Raw genomic sequence first — 24,635 nt, forward strand, 5'->3', positions numbered from 1 at the left:
ATATTTGAAGCTTTTTGAAATGAGATTTAGTGTTTTTTGCTTCAAAATTTCCCAAAGTGTATAAAAAAGATACTGTGATACTGCCTTATAGTTTTAGCTGTGCCAAATCACTGCTATCAAAAATGACTTGTGAATTTACACATCTATTTTATTCTGAACATTGAAAATGGTAAAATAGTGTTAAATCTGTGTGGCACAGTGTTAGTACAGGTATGTGGCACAGAGTGGCATTGCCTAGGGATAATGAATTCAGTTCTTGCCTTGGGTCACTGTCTGTGAGGAGTTTGATGTGCTCTTCCCATGTCTTCGTGTTTCCTCCTCCTCTTCTGGCTATGCAAAATCTGATGTAATGCCCTGCGATGGACTGGCATCCTACCCAGGGTGTGTTCCTGCCTTGCGCACAATGATTCTGGGTAGACTCCAGACCCACTGCAAGTCTTAAAAAAAGGTTTGTGTATGTTTGAGTATACTTTTGCTTTACTCTGCATGTACTTCTCTCATAAATGGTGAGGTACCATTTAATGGCATTCAGCTCTTCTTAAAGCTGGCCTTATGACTTAGATTTATAGAACCAGTGTTTTTACATCAAGCTGAAAACTTGCATTTATGTGAGCAAATAATATTTATATTCCTATCAGCAACACTGTAATCTAGTTTCACGTTCTACTTTCTGTGCAATTAATCATCTATCAGTCTACCCTGAATAGCTTTACTTCTGTTATATATATATATATATATATATATATATATATATACACAAACCGATTAACCATAAATTTATGACCACCTCCTTGTTTATATGCTCATGGTCCCTTCTCTCAGATCAACTGGCCAGACAGGAGCACTTTGTAGTTCTATAATTACAAACTGCACTCTCATCACTTGCTCTTCACATTTTGTTTACTCACTATCACCCTGTTCTTTAATGGTCGTAACCAACACAGAGCAGGTATGATTTGGGTGGCGGATCATTCTCATTGCTGCAGTGACACTGATGTTAGATGATACTCTGTTAGACACACATACCTTGTTGGGTGAAGGGGAACAAACAAAGTTTGCAGAGCAAGAGATGTATTGCAATCTGTCTGTAACTAGAACTATGAAGTGTTCCTGCCGGGTCAATGGAGCTGAGAGAATGGACAGTGGGTGTAGAAACAAGAAGGTGATCATAATGTTATGACTGATCTGTATATATGTATCCCCTCGGCCTCTCACTTGCTTTTATTCACCTATAAGTATAGCACAGCATCGTACAGTAAAATACTGTTTTGTCTGTAAAGCACAAACCCATAAAACCTAAAGTAAAACAAGACGCACCGCCACCTGCTGGAACTGAAAAATGGTTGATTAGAAAATGGCTTCATACTCTCTATGCAGTGTACTTTGAAGCACCAAATAAAAAATAAAAACAAACAAAGCTACCTTGAATTGTATGTTTACTATCTGGCAGTATCTGTATATTATAATATAATAAATCTTAAATTTATCTTATAATATAATAAATAATATCTGTATTACACTCTCTCTCTCTCTAATAATTATGTGCAAATAGTAATTGGAGAAACCACAATTCCATGATCGAAGTTGTGCGCTATGTAGGGACTATGGAGAAATTTGAAATACAGCACCCAATGCATGCACACAAACGGAACCTTTTGTATCAGCTCAAATTTCCTGTAAGAAGGTGCACAAAAGCGGAGGAGCTGGGTTGCATGTAGAAGCCTCTGATTAGTCGACCCTGCTTCTCTATGCTCTATCTGATTGGTCAAACACAATATGCTGCTGAACGGGATTGGCTCAAAAGCTTCACCGCCGTCCGTCTGCTGTGCAGTAAGAGAAACACACAAGGTCAGCACCGTTTTACTTACGGTTTTATCACAGTTTTAACAGTCGCTTATGAGCTCTGTACTGAGAGAGGTCACCTGTAGGCTTACGAAACTAACATATGCGTATCGTCTCGATGAAACGAAGCTTTAATAATTACAGAAATGTATCCTTACGAAGCTGAAATTTCCTTCGTTATTTGAATTCTGCGGTCCACCTTAAATGGTGCAGTATTTCGTATCTACGCCAGAGTCACTGGAGTGTAATCCTGCTACAGTTTAAGGTGGAATGGAGAATTGGAATATCAAGACAATTTCAGTTTAGCCTGCTTCTCTGGATTGCAATAACTTTTATTTATTTATTTGCAGTTGTGTGTCTGCAGTAAGTTTGCAGACAGTTATACTTTGTTGACTGTATATGACTGCATGTATAAACCTAAAATATCGTAATATAACAACACTGATACAATGGATTCTTCGCTTGCCGTTTGTTAAGTGTTGATACCTTAAAGAGCCCCCACAAAGAAAATGCAGTTTTCTGCATAATTAACATGTCCGTGTGGTGTTGTCTATATGTTAAAAAAAAAAATACCCGGCCGGAACATTGGTGAAATAAGTAGTCGGTGTCACGGCTGAGCAGTTCGGCTTTAAACGGCAGTGTTCCAAAGACAAGTTTAAATGGATGGATTTAAAGAGACACTGTTTCTCACGTCATAAATTGAAGGCTCCAATTAAACCAAAGCCCCGTATACTTGTAACTTTTCTATCTATCTCTGTGTACTGAATTAAACTGACGTGGTGTAGAGTTAAAGATAGGCCACTTTTAGGACATTAGGGGAAATTTTATTTATTTATTTGTTTGGAAGTTATATAATTTATAACAAAACGTGATTTAATTAATGATCAGACATAGATTTAACCATATAGCAAACTTTAACACCTCATTATATATTTATATATATATATATTTACTTATTATACCTCCATAAATGGACACCTGCTTGCAATATAAAATAGCACTGTATTGATCCAAAATTCTAAGTAATTTCTAAGTTTAGCATTTCCTCTAAGATGAAGCGTATCAAAAAATGATAAATCCACCTGTTGCCTCTCTGAAAGCTTAGACCAGAACATTACTTTGCATTGCACCAACTTGTCCCAAAGAGCTCCATCGTTACTGAGAACACAGTTTCACTGCTCCATAGCCCAACATTTGAGGGCCTTATACCCCACTAGCCGACACTTGGTATTGGGCATGGTGACCTAAGCCTTATGTGCAGCTGCGCCAGAGCACAATACTTATAATACATTCCATTTATAACATGCATTGTGTGCTCAGTTTGTAAAAACTGTGTGCATGCTTTTCCAGCAGGGGGAGAAAAACAAACGTCAAAGTCAAAAGTTTCAGACATTTGTATCCTCAGGTGTCCCATGAGCAGCTGAGTCATTGTGTCTGGCAGCATGTTGACTGCAGGAAAGACATGCTCATCTCTGGTGGCTAGAAAACTCCTGGGAGTGTCTGGATCTATCTGTCCACTTCTGGATCAGCAGTGCCGGTCCAGACTCTTTTACACAACCTCCACAAACAGGGATGAGGTGAAGCTACATGAAGCCTGGGCAAGTGTGGCCAAGAAGCAGCTCAAAGGAAAGAACCCTGAGGACTTGATCTGGCACACTCCAGAGGGCATCTCCATCAAGCCTGTTTATACTCAGGTAGACACAGCTAATGCTCCTGATGAACTGCCTGGTGTCTTCCCATACACTAGAGGGCCCTACCCCACCATGTACACATTCAGACCCTGGACTATCAGACAGTACGCTGGCTTCAGCACAGTGGAAGAGAGCAACAAGTTCTATAGAGATAATATTAAAGGTAGGAGATACAAAGAGAATCATTACCAACATGTATACACGGATATCTCTGAATGTCACATTTATCATATATGTAGTGAAAGCACTGAAGAAAAGTGCCCACAAACCTCCACAGGGAAATAAATCAGTATGTATTGCACACTATTGTACTTACACTCAATAATGCTTAGCTTCAGTTTGTACAGTACCATCCTTCATTTAATTTCCTGTCAAAAAGCTTAAGTACAATATATTCATAACAGCTGTGCAAAAAGTGTCGCTCTCCATTTAAGTTGTCTTGAAAAATGAATAGAAATACCTGCAGACACGAACCAAGTGAAGTTGGCTTGTCTCCTGTCTTTTAAAGAAGAAAGCTTTAATTATTTTTTATCTGATGTAGACATGTTTGATGGCTTGTCCTGCATAGATGTTGAGTCCCATGACTCAATATTATATTATATGACTTGATATTATATAAATTTAAAGCAGTTTCTGATTTCTAGAAATTTTCTACATTCGTTTAAGTCCTGTGACTCTCTCTCTCTCTCTTTTACAGCGGGCCAGCAAGGGCTTTCAGTAGCCTTTGACCTTCCCACACACAGAGGTTATGACTCAGACAATCCCAGAGTGCACGGTGATGTGGGCATGGCAGGTGTGGCAATTGACACAGTGGAGGACGTGAAGATGCTGTTTGATGGCATTCCACTGGAGAAAATGTCTGTGTCCATGACCATGAACGGGGCAGTGATTCCTATCCTGGCCATGTTTATAGTGACGGGGGAAGAGCAGGGCGTGGACAAAGCCAAACTTACTGGAACCATCCAGAATGATATCCTGAAAGAATTTATGGTCCGAAACACATACATCTTCCCTCCAGAGCCCTCCATGCATGCCATTGCTGATATATTTGCCTACACATCCAAGGTATGAACTCAAGAATCAAGTTCTTGTAATATTATAAATAGGCCTATTACAATCATAAGATTTTAATAATCTAGTATATATTTAAGACACAAATAATCTGAGATATAAATTAGTTGCCTAATTGACTGGTTCTTAATCTGTTGCCTCACAAACATAACTTACTGCTGCTACAACTACTGCTGTAGCATCAGTGCACATTTGTTATTTTTTAAAAGCATTTTTAATTAAATTTACTTCAGGTTGCCTGAATTCAACTGATGAAATTGTATGTTCTGAGGAAAATAACTGCAGTAACTGCAAAAGTATTTCAGTAACTGAAAAGCCTAGTTGGCTTATATGAGAAAAAAACATGTACATGTTTAAAAGCACTTTAATCAGTCCAGTAGTCATTGTCTAAAATTATATACCTAACCACAAACCTGAAATCACTGTCGCTTTATTAGATGACATTTTCCTCAACTGACTGTGGTGTTTTTATCTGCAGAACATGCCTAAGTTTAACTCCATCTCAATCAGTGGCTACCACATACAAGAGGCTGGAGCTGATGCCATTTTGGAACTGGCCTACACAATTGCTAATGGACTGGAGTACTGCAGAACTGGTCTAAAGGCTGGCCTCACCATTGATGAGTTTGCACCCAGGTTGGTTTTGATGGAAGCATTTTCATCTGCATGTTAAATCCAAAAGTGCTGTAGTTTTGAAATGGTGTTGTAACTAAATTTCTCATTTTTTAAATTAACGTATTATGACCCCATTGTGACCTTGGCCTGTAGATTATCTTTCTTCTGGGGCATTGGGATGAACTTTTACATGGAGATTGCAAAGATGAGAGCAGCACGGCGTCTGTGGTCTACTCTGATTAAAGAGAAGTTTCAGCCAAAAAACTCTAAGTCTCTCCTGTTAAGGACTCACTGTCAGACTTCAGGATGGTCTCTGACTGAGCAGGTGTGTTACTGCAGACTGCCTAGATTTATTGTTGTCCATTTAAGTAAATTTGGCATTTCTCAGGCTAAGTAGCAGCATTTACTGCACGACATGTCCCTCTGCGTTGTCCAAGGCAACCCACTGTTTGGATGGACATTGTCATTTTGTCCCATACTATCCTAATATCATGCTATCCTGTCAAAATATCCATGAGTGACACATTCCTGGATTGCTGTTCATGTTCAGCCTTCACAACTGAGTTAAAAGTAAAGACAATGGCACCATGGTGTATTTAATGTGTTAAAGCATATAACTTCACTCCACTGTTGGCACTCCAGTCAAACCCTTACAACATATTCAGCCATTAGAAAATCTGTTTTAATGTTCACTTCTTTTTTTATTTTCAAATTAGGTTTTTTTCAAACAAAAATTAATTTTGAACTCCTTTTTTTCAACATATCCGGGCAGATCCTCTCCAAAATATTTACTTTTCTGGAAAAATAAAAAACGTTATTTGTTTCAGGTACTTAAACCATAAGTACCTGACCATATCTGTTTGTCATAAATTCTAGCATAAAAACACCTTATATTTGTTTTTATTATTTTAAGCAGATATTTTAAAATGAGCAAAATCTCCAGGAGAAATATTGGATATGTTGACAAGATTTAAGATTGTCAAGGCATCCGTTTTGCAGTGTTTATGCATGCTTTTGATTTGATTAACCACAGGACCCATACAACAATGTTATCCGGACTGTGATTGAGGCCATGGCTGCAGTTTTTGGGGGCACTCAGTCTCTGCACACAAACTCATTTGATGAGGCACTGGGTCTGCCCACAGTGAAGAGCGCCCGCATTGCCCGCAACACACAGATCATCATCCAGGAGGAGTCCGGAATCCCTAAAGTAGCTGACCCATGGGGCGGCTCCTACATGATGGAGGCACTCACTAATGATGTGTACAATGCAGCCCTCAAGGTAAGGAAAGCCAAGAAGGCTTCATGGTTTATTAAAATATAAATATACTTTTGTGAATAACGCAGGATAAATGCAGAAATATGCAGTGCAAATTTGGTTGACATTTGGAAGGTTTATATCTCATTTCTTCTACTGTATATTAGGAATGCATCAAATATTTGGGAACTGAAATTATTCGGCCGAAAATGGCTAATAAAAAACACTCTCAGTATTCGACTGAATATTTAAACCGAATAATGACGTTTTTAATGACACTGTTACCTTTTTCAAGTTCCTGGCCGTGGAAGGGAACCAGAGTGTAGCTTTACTCCTTAGCTTCAGAGCTAGCTAAATTTTTAAATAGCAGTTTTAATACATTGAAGACTTAGATAAAAATACATTTAGCCTATTTAATTTATGCAGTGGTTCTCATTTTGTTCAGTTTCTGACAAAAATTTTCATTTCTGTGCATCCCCTACTCTACATTTCTTTAGAGCAAATTCTTAATATGATGTTTGTATCTTTGATCAGTTCATCAATGAGATTGAGGAGATGGGAGGGATGGCTCGAGCTGTCGCTGAGGGTATCCCCAAACTGCGCATAGAGGAGTGTGCTGCACGCAGACAAGCTCGCATTGATTCAGGTATGTGGTGAGGACAAACAAGGCAACAAGCAGTCAATAATGTTTATTTGATCCATGTGTTCTCAGACATAAAGACATTTTCAGTACAGTGAAACCATGTTTTTTTTTTTTTTTTAATGAAACAATAACAATGAAAATTTCACATTTCAAATATTAATGAAAATATACAGTACTCTGCAAACATGTTATGCACTCGAGAAAATTAAATTTAAAAATCAATTTATCAGTTATTTAGCAGTACGTTTATTGAGAGTTTATTTGCTCAAAAATAAAACATTTTATATAATTAGAATACAATACAGTACTTTAGCATCGGACACAAGCTTTGATAGAGAAAATTAATGCTACGATGCCACTCCAAATAGGAGATGAAAGAGGAGCTATTTGTCTGTGTGTGTGTGTGTGTGTGTCTATGGTATGTTAGAGAGAGAGGTACTGATAATTGGTAATACATATTTCAAAGTTTTAAAGAAATTCCAAATAAAATTTCCTGCAAAGAGTAGTCAGCCTGGAGACAGAAATGTCTTTTGCTTGTTGCAGCTGGACGCATATCAGCAATAGAATTTATGCTCTGAATTCAAATCAAAGTCAACTCTAGAGCTGTAGGAGTCTATATTGGCTATAAATGATTGAGAACTTATTCACAGATGAGCGGATGCTCAGGCCAATGTCACACAGGTGCACTCATATGCTCAAGAGGCCATGAATCATTTAGTGGGGTGGAACACAAGCTCTCTATATTTATACCTGCTCCTAAGGCTGCTATCCACATACACACCCACATTATTTTTTGGCTTGTTAGCACTGTTATAGTAGAGTGGACATTATGTAAACATTTGTGTTTAGATTGTGTGGCAAACTTGGCGACAATTGTAAGCCAGATATATACCTTATTCATCTCTCATTCAAATACAGCTTTTAAGTCAGATCTGCTGCTGATTCTTTTGATAAAAGAATTTCCAACTGTTTTTTTTTTTTTTTTGCCCATAGTATTTTTAAAATCTAAAGTGTCATTTTCAAGCCAAAAAGGGATGATGCTGGCAATCTCAGGAACATTATCGCTACAAAAAATAATTAAAATTTAAATAAAAATATTATATTAATAATGAAAACTAAAGATAAAAAAATTTAATTCTAAGTTAGTATATACATTCTAAAGTTAATTAGTGAGTCATTCATTATGTAAACTATATTTACATAAAAACTAATCACGTGTTTTGTTTGGTGGCACGGTAGCACTGCAGGTAGTGTTGCTGTCATACAACTACAGGGAACTGGGGTTGTGGGTTCGAGCGCAGCACCAGGTGAGTGTCTGTGTGGAGTTTGATGTGTTCTCTCTGTGTTTGAGTGGGTTTACTCTGGGTGCTCTGGATTCCTCCCACAGTCCAAAAACACGCATAGGTAGGTGGATTGGTGACTCAAGTGTCCATAGGTGTAAGCGTGTGAGTGAGCATTGCCCTGTGAAGAACTGGCACCCCCTCTGGCATGTGTTTTGCGTCCAGTGATTTTGGCTTGGATCTGGCCCCACTGTGACCCTGAGCTGGATAAACGGTTACAGCCAATGAATGAATGAATGTGTTTTGATGGTGGGTATATTGTTTGCTCATAGTGTTGTAACAAAATGCCTTGATTTCTAAATGCAAAAACATATCTCTTCAAATCAGGCATATGCAATTAACTGCAGTAGTCTACTCAGAGTAATGTGCCATTCCCAGTTAATTATTTTAATGGTTCGGCAGCTCTAATTTGTTTGATTGGAAAAGCAGTTTGTCAGATGAGAAGAGAAGCTGTTTCATCATTAAACAAAGTTAATGTTTAACAGCAGGAAACAGAAGAATCCTGTTTATCAGCGCTGCTGCCATAAAGACGTGAAAGCTGGTCTAGTCAGTCTATGAGGTGGGCAGAGAGATTTCAGCCCCTGTTGAGAATTAACATGTGGAGTGACTTGCAAGGAGCAGGTTTTATTCACTTTTGCATTGTTCTGTTTGATCTTCATTCATGTTTTCACCATATTTAATCGTTCCACTTATTTCTGTACTTGTTGTTGGTGTTGCTCAGTTTAACCACATTTTTGCATCTCACATAAAAGCAGGTCCAGTGCTGTGATTAGAAGCAGGGGTGTGCATACCCACCCCTACTCACATCCTATTGGATCGAATATAGAACACCAAACTCCCTGTGGGTATGACAAAATGAAAATATTTGCCCACCCAAATAATCCAAATGCTCACACAATCGATTAATCCTAGTAAAGTCTTTGATTGGAGTGACTGAAGTGAGGATGGGAGAGAACTTTGAAGTGCCTGCTATCTACGTAATATGCAGGAAAATCAGAACAGCTCACATTTTATCCCATGTTTTCAGACTGACCGAGTTGTTTTATTTCAAAGTTTGGGGGTTGGCAGGAGCTCCAGATACTCAAATACACTGAAATTTATATATATATATATATATATATATATATATATATATAATTTTCAGTGTATTTCAGTGTATATATATATAAATTTCAGTGTATTTGAATATCTGGCAAATATTTTCATTTTGTCATACCCACAGGGAGTTTGGTGTTCTATATTCGATCCAATATCCAATATATATATATATATATAAAATGTATGTGACCTTTATTGTATACAACCAATACTCATTTAGGGATTGTGAACCAAGCTCTCTGCACAGATGTGGTTTCATCTCCGGACTGTCTATCAGCAACTTCTTTAGGCCATGGCCTGTGACTGAATGATGCCTTTAGAAGCTTTGAAGCAGTGAGAGTGTTTTGGGGAAGATCGAAGGAGTCTTTCATAGATCAAGAACCAGCATTAATTCCCTTTCATTGCTCACATTAGAGAGAGAGACTGTACTGAGAAAAACAGTGAATGCTCATGTATTTGCTGGAAAGGACACGGCCACCTGCAGTGCTTTGGTCATTAGCAGTGTCTCTCTACACAACCTGTGTAAACTGCAGAGATAGAGGTAGATAGATTTTAACTCCCCGAATTCTCCATATATTGTCACGTTGGTATTGGCTTGTTAACTGGAAAACAATAATGACTGATAAATGTTGGGCTGTTATATCCATATGGAAAATATAACCTGGCCTTGTACTTAACATATTAAGCTTTTAAAAAGATTCATTTTGTATTAGTTTCAAAGCAGTGCTCCTGTTTATATGTCTGACTTGAGGACCGCTACTTATGGTTTCCTGAAGTACTTTTATGTTCTGCTACATATGCTTGCATTATTCCACATCACAGATCATCGGTTTCACAGTTCTGAAAGTGATCTTTCTAAAATTGTCTGTTAGTGGTTCTTGCAATTTATACCAAGCACCACTCATTATCAAACCAAAACCTCCAAGTACCACCAAAGAGTCTTATCACAGAAATATGTGTGCCCCTGGAACTTTTTTCTATGTCTAAAATAATTACTAAAGATTATACAGAGAAATAACTAGGTCTAATGTATGAGAACATATATAATTCTTGAAAGCATTTTGAAAGGGAAAAAAAGATGTCAATTTAATATCAGTTATGTGCTATAGGTCAAAGTAATATGCCACTTATATCAGTACGTTAAAGAGGTGCCACGCCTTTTCTGAACTGCCCTCACCTGCTTATCCAAAGTTTATTATGTTTATTCCTTTGTAAGGCTCTGAGGTCATTGTTGGGGTCAACAAGTATCGTCTGGAGAATGAAGAAACTGTGGAAGTCCTGGCTATTGACAACACCATTGTCCGCAATAAGCAGATTGAGAAGCTCCAGAAGGTCAGTGTCCTCATGGAGTTGATGATAATGAATTTGTGTGAGTAGAGAGAGGAGAATGCTGAAGGTTATCACATCCATGATAATCCAATGTGTGAAATGAACTCTGTCACCTTTTCCACAATAGTGATGTGCATTACTGTTTGAGTAAGGGAACATATTTAAGTACTGAAATAACTAATGAAGTAATAGTGTAATTTGAACTATGAGGTTCCTCACAGAAAGATGGGCAAAATAAACTCCCCAACAGTTCATTAAGATACTGATTATTATATTTTAAAAGATCTAAAAGATTTACTAAATTATGTTCCTATTTGTGAGTAAATGTTTTGAGACTCTCAAGTATTTCCACTATATGTTAGAACAATTCTGTGGTGATCTGATGGCCACATGAACACGAGTCCATGTGCTGATGTTGGATGATTAGTTCTGTATTAGAAATGACATTCCGACACATCCCAAAACAATGTTGCTTCATCCATGCAGTTCCACTGTTTCACATCCCAATGCTGGGATATTTATATTTAGGTTCATTGGCAGGTGCTTAAGAGCATCTTCTATTGAGATTATACAAGACACAAGATCCTGCAATTCTCTCTTCTATGGCCTACCTGCTAAAACTTTTTACATGTTATAATACCTACAAAATTCTGCTGCTAGAATCTCAGTACATTCAAAGAAGTCTGCCCATATCATCCCCATTCTTCATCAGATGCATTGGCTGCCAGTCTCTCAGCATGTTCGTTACAAAATCCTGCTGTTAACCTTTAAAGCCCTGCACGGTCATGCACCTGCTTACCTGTATGATTTACTAAGCCCCTACACCCCATCACGCAAGCTAAGGTCCTCAGATTCTGGTCTTCTAGATATTCCTAGATTCAAGCTCTACACGATGGGTAGCATGTCTTTTAGTTTTGCTGCCCACGTTCTCTGGAAAACTCTACCCTCTTTTATTTGCTCTCCATTGTAAAGTGACCTTGGGTTTGTGAAAGGTGCTGTGTAAGGTATTATCATTATTATTATTATCATTATTATCATTATCATCATTATCATTATAAGATGCGTATTAAACTGGCCCCATTTTTCAGTGTGTACAAGGTTAGCTGTATTTGTTGATCAGCTAATCCGAGGCAGTCTTTTTTTACAGTGTGTACAAGGTTAGCTGTATTTGTTGATCAGCTAATCCGAGGCAGTGGGTTTCCTCCGGGTGCTCTGGTTTCCTCCCACAGTCCAAAAACACACGTTGGTAGGTGGATTGGTGACTCAAGTGTAGGTAGGTGTGAGTGTGTGAGAGTGTGTGTTGCCCTGTGAAGGACTGGCGCCCCCTCCAGGGTGTATTCCTGCCTTGCGCCCAATGATTCCAGGTAGGCTCTGGACCCACCGCGACCCTGAATTGGATAAGCGGTTACAGATAATGAATGAATGAATTCATTCATTCCTTAGCTGTCTTTGAATATAAGCCATGATTTGAAATCCGTTATACTGTATGTTTTGGTAAGTTTTTCACCTAAAAAAAGAGACATTGTTCTATATAAATTTCAGATATAATCTGCACCCCCCCCTTCATTGAATATATTGTCCTCTCTCTGTAGTTAAAGAGAAAACTAATCAAAAACTCCAACAAATCCTCAGATTTCAAAATTACTTGCAGTGCTAGTCTCTTTTGACCCAGTTTGCCCAGAGGGCCCTGTAATGTTACTTAACTCGCAGATCACTGTGCTTTGCGTGGAACGGCACTCATGGACCCCTATGACCGGGGAACTTCAGTCAGTCAGGAGGCTTCAAATGCATAATTGAGGTTTCAAGGCACTTTGAGGATTTAAAAGTTAACAATGATAGATTGTGCCTCTTTATGTCACACTCACATGACTTGTGCAATGGTGAAATATCTCTGGCCTCTTAGAAGTATTAAAAGGGGCTTTGTCCTTCTTCTGTTACAATAACTGCCTCTACATTTCTGGGAATGTTTTAAAGTAGATGTTTGAACATTGTTGTGAGGACTTGATTGTATTAGGTTACTGATGTAAGCTGATTAGTTCTGGATCAAAATATTATTTAAATTTCATCTTAAAATTACTGTAAGAAGCTTCATCACTCCTCTTGAGATTACACAGCATAGCTCCCACTCCTCCTTTATACCACTAACTGACATTTGGCAGGGGAAATGCTGACTTATGTGGTAGTGCTTTATAATATATGGGGATTATACAAGCTGTGTATTTGCAGTTAAATATCTGTGATGGCAAGGGGTGCACCATATTCATGTTTCTGAATGCAAAACTGTACAGTGTACCACAATGTATCTTTTTTGTGTGGTACATTGCAAAAAAGATATGTGTGTGGTATCATTGTTTAGTTTTTTAGTAGCTTTTCAACATGTGCAACTCTGTCTTTGGCTGTTGAACAGGAGATGGGGCTGTTACATAGTAATGTTTTGTGCAGTAGGGTTAAGCAGACCAGACTTAAATGAACATGCTCTTGCGTTAGTAGGCGAACTCTGGAAGTAGGTGTATATTCTTTATGGTGTATATACTCTATATTCTGTATATTCGGTAGCAGGATGCCCACAGTTGCTTTCTTGAAATCAAAATCTCATTAAATCATACAAATGCGCATGACTTGGGAATTTAATATGTACATATATTCCATATGGTTTTGTAAGCTGTTTTAAAATGAACCCATTCCTCTTAATTATCTTTCAGTTCTCACTCCCAACATAGCAGTGACTGCTTTTAAAACATCAGTATCAAGTTATTTTTTTCATTAATGATATATGTATTGCCCTAGTGTAGAAAATATTTGTGAAATGTGGAAAATGGTAATGCTTTTCCAACTGCTTTTTGTTGAAATTGCTGGTTTTGCTGTAGTGCTACAAGTACTGATGTAGTATGTGATTTTAGTAAATTAATCAGGCTCTCTGTGTAATGAAACATGTCCTTGGTCTTTTAATGTAGTGGCAATAATCGTGATTTTCTTCAAAAATCATGTTGTGACATAATGTGAAGTAATATATCACAAGAATATTAAATATTACTGTATAATATACATCATTTTCCTGCACATTTTGTATGTGTTATTTTGAGTTTGATGTTATAGTGTGCGTACTGGGCTGAGTTTCCCAAAATTATCTTAGAACAAAGAAGAATCTTAAGTGGTAGAGTGAGCATCACATTGAACACTAACTCTCCCAGTTACGATGATCTTAACACTAAAATGTTTTGGGGAAACTGGGCCCCGATGCCTTTATGTGGAATTAGGTTCTAAATATTTTTTTTAAAGGTAACTCTTAAAATGTGATGTGCTTTGACACAGACAGGTGCACTTTTGTTATGTCTGGATTAAATAATTGTGTTGACAGTAGACCCATAAATGCAATGAGATCTGTGGGATTTGATTGAGCACATTTTGATGGCTGCAGCTGCAACACTTCTGAAATGATTATGTGTTTTGAAAATGCAGAATTATCGCACATTTACGCTTTCTGATTTCAAGTGCAGACAACTAGGTCAAACTTCTGTCCATTTATTTTATTTATATATATATATTTTTTGTTTTGGTTAAATATGGTTACATAGGACAGATGTTAAAGAAGATTGCATCTTTAGATACACACATGTATGTGCTGAGTGTTTGTATACCCAATATGTAAGCACAAATATAGAAAAATGTATTAAGAACTAATACATTTCTATGTAAATATAAAGTAAAATAATAAAATAAGTACATTGTTATGGATATAGGCACCAGGTGCAGCAGAGGGAGTTTTCATTCTCCTGGTTTGGGTGTGGCTCAGGTTTGGGTGTGTGATAACGTATATTTATTTGCTTAAAATTTAATTCAGCATGCAACTTTCTGCTGTGGTAATTCCTGAGGGTTTTCAGGGATTCTGATACCGTCTATAAGATGTTTTCCTGCGGTTTGTAATTTTACAGTCACATGTATCTTATTCACAACAACAATGTCCGTATGTCTGGAGTGTGCCCTGGGCAATAGCTAATTTCTTGCATTTTTGTGAAGGTCACTTAACATTTTGCCTTGGACTAGACATTTGGTCTGATACAGAAGGTCACCAAAGTCCACCTGATGGTATTAGAAACATGTGGATGCCTTGTCTTACTATTTTTGTTTCCTCTCAGAGGCTTTACACACCTCAGTAACAGTTCTTGTAATGTCCACAGAGTTTTTCATTAGAGGGGTATATCTTCTCACAGACACAAACCACTGCTTCATGTGTTCTGTATTTCTTTAGAGTGTGTGAAATTCTTCAAAGGGTTCAAATTCAGAGCCAAACTAGTCCTGTTTTGATTCAAAGTATTTTTCAAAAAGGAGAGTCTGGTGTTGTTTTGATGGGGAATTCCACTGAAGACCGTTCAATCAGTTTTTCACATCTCATACAACATTTCAGAAGCATATAAAGTCTTTGATATGGTTACTGCTGTCAGAAAAGCTTTCAGTACATTTATTCCTGAACTATAGGGATTTTGTGACACACACAGAGAATGCTGGGGTGGCTTCTGTAGATAAAGACTAGAGAACTAATTTCCCTTCTGAACTCCTTTTGGTTTTCTCAGCTGTAGTTCTTTGCCTGTATGTGTATATTGTTGGCTTTGGTTGTCTGAGCCACACATTTGTTCCTCTCTGGTGGCATTCTGTTAGTATAAGAAGATCTATTTTTATTAGCTGAGGAAAAAAACTTTTAGGCAGTACACTACATGAACTGCAGTGAAGTCAGAAAACCCACAATTATGAAAAAATGTAACCCAAGATTAGTTGTAGTTCTTACTTATTTTATAACAAATATTGCCCAGTTTCTTTATCACCCACTGAAACAAGCAGGAAAAAAAATCTTTTGAGGGTTTGTTACTTTAAGCTGTCATTGTGTATACAGTCTATTTGCAGAAAGAAAGTGAGCAAGTGTGCTTTTAAATGAGCATTGGTCTGTGACCCGTTTTAAATTTAAATAATTATAAAGAAACTGAATAATATAATAAATAGTAATAATAGTACCTTTTATGAAATTAGTCACAGTTCTGTGCCCCTTGTTTTTGTTGTGATCCTTTAAGGGACATTTCAAATAAGATGTGGTTAGAACTTAGAAGTCTGTATATATTTTTGATCACCTTATGTACCTAAATGCTGTGTTTGTTTTGTAAGGACACAATATATTCATATACATTTACATAAAACTGAGAACTTGGGTTGAATTCCCTGTTAAAAACCCTTCACTGAGACTTCTTGGTCACAATGCAGCTCTTCAGAGCGTTAAATTAGTGCAACTGAATTATTTACTACAGCAGTTGTATTAGTCGTCTGGTTCAGGCAGTATGGAACACTTCTATTAATGCAGCAAAGCAAAATTTAAAGCACATAGTTGGTGGTACAGACTGCTTTTTTGGTATTTTATGAGCTAAACAAGAAGTCATAACTTTTGATTTTTGGGTTCAAGTGAAATCATGTAATTCCCACATTTAAAGTGAAAAATGGCTGTTGAGTTTGCTTTGTGCTTGGTTTGCAGGTGAGACAGAGCCGAGATGATGCTGCAGTTAAGAGGTGCCTGGCCGCTATAGAGCAGTGTGCTCGTACCAGGGAAGGCAACCTACTGGAATTGGCTGTGGAGGCTGCAAAAGCACGGTCAGTCAGCTTCAGTTAAGATAATTTATGACAATCCCTTAAAGCCCTTATATCAAAATACATGTACAGCTTTAAAAGCAGCCCTATGGATATAATAATGGCCTTTCATAATAGACTCACTATCAGCCGGAGTGTGTAATGCTTTACATATTCTGGAAATACCTAAACTGCAGTGAAGTCAGAAAACCCACCATTATGAAAAAATTTAACCCAAGATTACTTCTTGCACATAATATAAACAGACATTCCCCAGTTTCTTTGTCACCCACTGAAACAAGCAGAAAAAAATCTGTTGAAGGTTTGTTTAAGCTGTCGTTGTGTATGCAGTCTTTTTGCAGAAAGAAAATCCTGTATATTTTTGTCATTTTAGAGCAAGTGTGTTCTTAAATGCGCATTGGTCTGTGACTTGGTTTAAATATAATATTTAAAATTGTATAATATAATAAATGATAATAATAGTAACTGCGACCCTGAAATGGAAAAGTGGAAAAGATGATGATGATGATAATAATAGTACATTTTATGAAATTAGACTGCTATTATACATTTAATTTCATGATGAAATTAAATACATAATAGCAGACTAATATCATTGCTATACAATAGTTAAATCAAATGCTAAAAGGGCGATTTAGCACTACATATGACCTGTAATTGTTCTCAACATTTAATTATTACTCAGTATTTGTAGTAAATTCTTTACTTTTCAGGTGTTCAGTGGGGGAGATCACAGAGGCAATGAAGTCTGTTTTTGGTGAGCACAAGGCCAGCACGCGCATGGTTAGCGGAGCGTACCGTAGTGAGTTTGGAGAGCATGAAGAAATTACCCTTGCAAACAGCAGGTAAGAGTTCAGACACAACCATCACATGTATTTCCCTCGCTGAGAGCTTATGAAATCGACTGGGGGATCTGCTTTAAAGGGGACACCTTATACCTCTTTTTAAACAAGTTAGAATAGGTCTATGGGCTATACAAAACATGTTCATAAAGTTCTGTGCACAAAACCACTCTCACATTAAGAGATCCCTTTCAGAATTATCAATCAATCAATCAATCAAATTTTATTTATATAGCGCTTTTCACAACAAAAAGTCGTCACAAAGCAGCTTTACAGAGATCCGGGTCCAAGCCTCCTATGAGCAAGCCAGGGGCAACAGTGGCAAGGAAAATCTCCCTCAGCACACGAGGAAGAAACCTTGGAAGGAACCAAGACTCATACGGGGAACCCATCCTCCTTGGGTCGACACCGGAGACACAACAGAGAACAGAAGTAAAAGTGAAATGACCGATGAAGGGGTTATAGTAATATAAATGTAGTATATTAGTGATGATGGAGAAGCAGAAATGAAAATGGTGAGGATGATGATATTATTGATGTATGAGTCTGATGAAGGAGGAGGTGATCAGGGATTCAGTGTGAGTTAAAATTAGGTGCAGAGTTAATCTGAGATAAAACAGCATGGCCAAGCATGATAGTGTAGATGAGACAAGGCCAGGATCTTGTACAGGACACGGGCTGGATCAGGGCAACACCTGGAGAGCAGCAGGACATCTCAAAGCATGAGAGAGAGACAGGAGAAAGAAAGCCAGACAAAGGGAACAAATAAAAATAGAGGTTAGTAGGGTCATGGTAAAGAACGGGGAAATTTGTCCTGCGAAAAAAGCTTCCACTGGTCAGGCAAGAGAACCCAGTGACAGACAGCGTGTTGGCGGTTACTACAAAGCTAACTAAGAATGCTGTAGCTATGGTGATATGACAGGATTAATACAGAACAGTGATAATATGAAAACCAGCCCGAACACCAATATAGAAGGAGTAACCTGAAGGTGAGTGATTAACCAAAAGCTTGTTTGAAAAGGTAGGTTTTTAGTCTAGATTTAAAGATTGAGAGTGTGTCTGAGCCCCGAACAGTAACCGGAAGGCTATTCCAGAGTTGAGGAGCTTTGTGAGAAAAGGCTCTTCCTCCTGCAGTGTTTTTCTTAATGCGAGGAACAAAGAGTAGATGGGCATCCTGTGAACTCAGTGTACGTGACGAGCGATAAGGTATGAGAAGTTCAGTAAGATACTGCGGGCCTAAACCATTTAGAGGTTTATAAGCTAAGAGGAGTATTTTATAGTCAATGTGAAATTTTACAGGTAGCCAGTGTAGGGACGAGAGAACTGGGGTGATATGTTCAAATTTTCTAGCTCTAGTGAGCACCCTGGCTGCTGCATTTTGAACTAACTGAAGCTTGTGTAACGCTTTGCACGAGCTCCCTGCCAGGAGCGCATTGCAGTAGTCTAGACGTGAAGTTATAAAAGCATGCACTAGTTTCTCTGCATCAGCCGTTTATTGAATTAGCCGTTTAAGGGCTCTGTCCCTTTTATGCAAATAAGCGTTGCTGGTCACGCCCCACCCAGCCCATGTTTAAGCTGAGCACACGTGAAAATGACAGAAAACAGAGGCATTGTCCAACCCGACACCAACATGTTCGACACTGAGTTGGACCCAGAGCAAGAAGAAGAGGAGCCACCAGCACACAGAGCCGGTCCAGATTTTCCTGGGGCCCTAAGTAAAGTTTTGAACTCTGAGCCAAAATATGACCATTTTTTTTTGACAGTTGCCCCTGACCCTTCATTAGTACTCTCCCTCGTTTTTTGGCTTAAGAATAAACAACCAATAATTAATTACATATAAAACAATTTAACAATATGTTATAACAATATAACAATTTTAACATAATTATCTTTGTGATCAGCCCTCCAGCATCCAAGTCAGCATTTGTCTGATTCTGTAACAGATGCAGTCCTAAAGGTGGAATAGAAGAAAAAGAAGCAAACATAGCTGTTTTTCTCCAGTTTGCAGATTTTGTCTGAGGTGTCTGTAACTGTTTCACTATTTAAGGTTCTTAACGAAAAATTCAAATATGCCGGTGTTAGTGTGATTGTTTGACTATAGCAGCAGCATTTAAGGTGGAACTGAAATAGTAAGCATTTTTTAGACTGCACAGGTGTGTTTGAGGAAGTTGAGGAAGTTTAAGGAGTACTCAGTATAAAACATCAGTATATGTTCACTTTTCAGCTTCAATGTTTAGTTCATGACACTGTGGCACTGCGAGGCTTTTAAGGAGGTGGAGAGCAGCTGCACAGTGCACACCACCTCTAAATATATTGCTGGTGATATGTACGTAGACTATTAATTATTAACAATCCAACCTTGAGAAGAACAGTCACTGGTTTACCTCATTGCTAGTCTCATGGTGTCTTTTTTTTTTCCTCTTTTCATTTCCTAAAGGATAGGTTCTCTTCTTCTTTTGATTATACACAAACTCTACCTAACTTGAGACAAGGGGACCTTCGTTAATTTGTGTATACAACACAAATTAACGTATACAACATGTGTAGTGAGCATATAAGGCAGAGTCCGGCTCTGCCTGCACAAACACCTTCACGAATGCCAGAGTGGTTCACAGCTTTGAAGTGCTTTTAAAGACACTTGGGGAACTCTGCCTGTACTCAGAAGTGGTGTGTGTCTGTTATTCAGAGTTGGGCAGTTCAAGAAGCATGAGGGCAGGAATCCACGTCTGCTGGTGGCCAAAATGGGCCAGGATGGACATGACAGAGGGGCCAAAGTCATTGCCACAGGATTCGCAGATTTGGGATTTGATGTGGATATTGGACCACTTTTCCAGGTGGGTTGATTCATGTAAATCTGAATCTCTGTCAGCTGCCTCAAAAGTTACAAAACTGTATTGACATCTACCTTTTGCAGCATCCTCAACATTAGAGCACAACAAGCAGTCATGGGTTATAGATTTGATATTTTTTCAACTCAGACAGCATCTGAAATCTTAAAAGTAACTGATTCAGCAGTAAATGATTCAGCACGCATGCTAGCACTGGAGCTGTGGATTTAGACAGATTTTTTTTTGTTGTAAATTGTTGCCTGTTGATATGCTTATTAAAATAACAAAATGAAGCTAATTTATAGCATGTGACTTTTCACTTTTTGCATGTTATAGGATTGCTTGACATTTTTGTATTTAGATATCTATACGGTGGCTCTTCATCAGTTAGTCCTTCTGATCATGGAGTTGTTTAAAGGCTTGTTTAAAGAATGCAGGCATTTTTATCTTTCAATATATTCGTAAACCTTGAAATAGTATATTGTCAATACTGTTCTCTGCAGAGTCTGAAAAAAGGGGGCCCAAAGGGCTTAGTGATACAGTGCTGATGGTAGTTGGTTCTTAATGAAAAGTACAAGATGGAGGCTGGGTCTCTGTGGGGTTCTACATGCACACTTAAATCTGGTGTTCAATATCTATCATGTTTTTTTCCATAAAAATGTAATGAAAACATTTTATGTATAAAAGTGCTAAGTGGCTTTTTCTTTGAAACAGACTTAGTTTTTTTCAGCCTTTTCAGTTCTGTGAGCTCTTCACATCCTTGCTCAGATAAGAGGCTAATTATGAGACGCTTCAGTGAAATGTCAGCAGACCTTTAAGGACACCTGTGTTTCTCTTATTACTGTAATGCTGTAATTTCAGCTTCTAATCTTAACATAATGAGGAACCAGCCGTTCTGTCATCATTTTGACAGTAAAATGTCAAAATGTCATGAATAAGGTAGTGTCTCCATTAGGAGGAGATGAGCTGTAGGATTCTGACCATCTGATACTGAAGGTATATAATGGGGCCAGATTTGTGTCTCTGTGACAGAACTAGAAAAATTATTGTGACTTATCAATCTTTGTGTGTGTGTGTTTTCATGTATTGACTGATGTTTCTGTGGTGACAGACCCCAACAGAAGTGGCTCAGCAGGCAGTGGATGCAGATGTGCACTGCGTGGGGGTCAGCACACTGGCAGCTGGACACAAGACTCTCGTCCCTGAGCTCATCAAGGAGCTGCGTAACCTTAACCGCCCAGACATCCTGGTCATCTGCGGAGGTGTTATACCCCCACAGGTAAAGCCCCCTCCGCCTCGACTATATTCTTAGGAAAAGCATTAGTTTCAGATTAACTCCAGACTTTAATCATGAAGCAGAATCAGCTCACAGATCACATCCCACTGATTTTATCACATCTTAATCACATTTTACCACATAAATGTAAGCATTAACATGTGTGGCAGTGCATTCCACAATCAGCTAATATGATTGTGGCCTCTGGCTGTTATTGAAAGAAAACACTCAGTTTTATATCTTTGCATACACACAAAAAGATTTGGTTTCAAAAGGTACCACCTGAAAGACAAGAATCAGATATAAAGGACACAATAGTAATAATAAAAATTAATCGACATCACAGCTATTGTGTAATTAATTATTTAAAATTTTGTTAGATTCCAAACTACAAAGGAGTCTGTCTAGTCTTTGAGATATGAAATCTTTGTTTGAATCTTTATTCAGAAGAGAGAAACGGATCACCTCAACTCACAGGCTGCAGGTGGCCTTTTGAAAACTTCATTTCAGTCCTAAAATGTTCTTGGAGAGTGATCAGCTGCTCAGGTTTCTGTGTCTTGAGCAATACTGTGGTTTGCTTTTAAATAGTTACAAATAAAATCTCTTGATAGTCTGTTTCTTTGTCCAGATGCTGGAAATTACACAAGGCATCTCCTTTACCATGGGAGGGTTTCTCTTTTATCATGTTTCTCCTACGAGAGCAGGGCACGTAGACTGCATTAAAGGCTGAGAAGTTCTTATCACCTACGATCCATCTCCCACCTCATGACCTCTACCAATGTCAAGCCTGTCTTGCGTTTCTGGTGATAATGCCACCTGCAGGCCTGGCATTTGTACCTACAGTTTTTAAATTGTTTCAAGATTTCATTTTGTCTACTTTATTTATTGTAATGCAGCAAAAACACATAGTGATTCTGTATGATTAATCAGTATTTAAATGCTGATGATTGTATCCTGCTACACTGTAGAATACATTCATAAATGCTGTCTTCTTTAAAAAGTGTGTGACAGTCATCTCTCTGAATGACACAAATGCTCACACAAAAGATTGCCCTCTTGAGGATTATAGGTCTGTGGATAAGCTGTAAAAAAGCAGCATTTCTACAGAACACCGAAGCCCTGATTGTGCACTTGACATACTAAGAACTGCTATCGAGTTCCTGTAAACCCAGTCTACTGTTTTGTGTTAAAAAAAAAAAAAGATTGCTCTTTATATCTATGGCAGCAAGTAACATACTGAATTCTCCTTCGTTCTTACAGATGGAGTACAATGGTTTATTGATTCCACACATTTAGTCAAAATGTCACAGCAGTCGCATATATAATTAATAAGCCATTAGTCTCACATTTAAATAACACTTATAGAAACATTTGTCACTGAAAAATTATGCTAATTTTAAGGTGCACTTATTGCTGTCATTAAGATAGAACAGTGAGTGTGAACTGTAATAAGTGAAGGTTGTTGTAATTAGAATAGACATGCAAATACATAGCTCACTATCCTGATGCCTGTTTGCTTACTGTGTATCAGATGTGCCCTTGGGTGAGGCAGATCAAATGTACAGTTACCAAATACCTCTCAGCCTCAGTCCTCTGGAGCCTTGCTCTGTCCAGTTTTGTGTCTTAACGTTGGTGCATTAACTCACTGACTTCTACACAACAGTTTTTGTGGAGTTCTCCATCCATTGAATGAATGAGGTTAAATGCATCAAACACATAAACGTGCACTAACTTTTTATTGCAAGTTATAAAGACTACTACTGTAACAACTGTCATCTACGGCTGTCTGTTATATTAGTATTCAACAAGCTGAAAAAAGGTGTACGAACCATGGAAAAAATTAAAAATAAGAGATTTATTTGCCATTTTAGTCATTAGTATGTCAGATGCAGTAGTGTTTCAAGTCTGTTATTTTTTTTTTTTCTAAAACATTGTTTTGGAGATTGTCATAAATTCAAGGTGAATTGCTATTGCATTAACACTTGTACACTTGCAGCCTGCATCAGCAGTGTTTATTTATTTTTGTTTTACATGAGCTAATGATCCCTGTGTCCGTGTGGGTTTCCTCTGGGTGCTCCGATAGCTGACCAGTAATTTGAAATGTTGTTTAAAAAAGGCTGTGATTCCTAACATGGCTCACCCACCGATATAAACAGCCTCAAACGTGGAAGTAATCTGTTAATTTCAGATGTAATATACACAATTGCAAAGCAAAAAATCAAAAGTTTTTATCTTTTAATTTTGCAGGACTATGAGTTTCTGTACCAGAGTGGAGTTTGCTGTATCTTTGGTCCTGGCACAAGAATCCCTCAAGCAGCCGTAGAGGTTCTAGACAGCATTGAGAAGAGTCTGGAAAAGAATCGACAAGCTATGTAGCTGAGAGATTGAAAAATTAAAGGAAGTTTTCGTGACAGTCTTTGGATTTTCATGAGATATGGATTTATCTTGGAACAAGATTTTAAAATGTAAGGATTGGGAAAACCAGATAATATAATAAAAATTGTGATTTATCAGTGATTATAATTTTTCATTAAGTTAAATGCACAGGACATAGAGGTCACTCATATTTTCTGCTTTGTTCAGTGTGTCCTTTTCCATAATCTAACAAATCCATTTGTCTGTTACAAAAATCAGATAAATTGTATATCTTTGGACTCTTCACATTTTTTCTCATTATAACACTATAGGTCTGTCTACTCTATTTCTTACATGATGTTCATTCTTTGATCATTGTTCTATATGCACAACCAAGGGTTCAGTTTAAAAGCATTACATAATTCTCTATTGTAAATTGCAAGTGTAACTTTGCTCTCCCTCTGCAGTGTGTTTTGTGCAACAGCTGTGCCTTATGGATGTTTCTGGGTTTCTGAGATCTTTAACATTTTTGGCACATATGCTTTTCCTGCCACATAAAATCAGTGGAGACGTAGAGATGTTGAAATATGTGATTACTGTATTTTTCTTTTGCAAGAACATGAATCTGGCAATAAAGTGTAAAGTTACTTCATCTCCTGTTAATTTGAAGTGATTCACATGTGTTTCTTTCTCTGTATCAGTTAATACCTATGGGCTTTTAGTCTTCAGGCAACACATCTATCTGTATTCTAAAAGGGAAAAATCATATTAGGCCATATATTTTTAATTGCCTCTTTATTCCCTGTACACACGCATAGA

The 24,635-nt window shown here is 37.8% G+C and overlaps 1 protein-coding gene across 2 annotated transcripts; it reads left to right on the plus strand.

The window, feature by feature from the left end:
* Nucleotides 1–1,709: 1,709 nt before the first annotated feature.
* On the plus strand, nt 1,710–24,469 carry mmut (methylmalonyl CoA mutase). Of its 2 annotated transcripts, none has more exons than XM_066677992.1 (13): nt 1,710–1,848; nt 3,193–3,696; nt 4,231–4,598; nt 5,083–5,240; nt 5,373–5,544; nt 6,253–6,501; nt 7,012–7,123; nt 10,775–10,890; nt 16,403–16,518; nt 17,229–17,360; nt 20,044–20,191; nt 21,297–21,464; nt 23,709–24,469. In XM_066677992.1, exons 2-13 carry the CDS (start codon nt 3,285–3,287, stop codon nt 23,835–23,837), a joined length of 2,280 nt encoding a protein of 759 aa, XP_066534089.1. In that variant the 5' UTR covers nt 1,710–1,848; nt 3,193–3,284; the 3' UTR covers nt 23,838–24,469. The 2 variants fall into 2 exon arrangements, with proteins under 2 accessions (XP_066534089.1, XP_066534090.1); XM_066677993.1 differs by having other exon boundaries at nt 1,714–1,848; nt 3,248–3,696.
* Nucleotides 24,470–24,635: the final 166 nt, after the last annotated feature.

This window comes from Hoplias malabaricus, chromosome 7, assembly GCF_029633855.1.
Source record: "Hoplias malabaricus isolate fHopMal1 chromosome 7, fHopMal1.hap1, whole genome shotgun sequence".
NCBI lineage: Eukaryota > Metazoa > Chordata > Actinopteri > Characiformes > Erythrinidae > Hoplias > Hoplias malabaricus.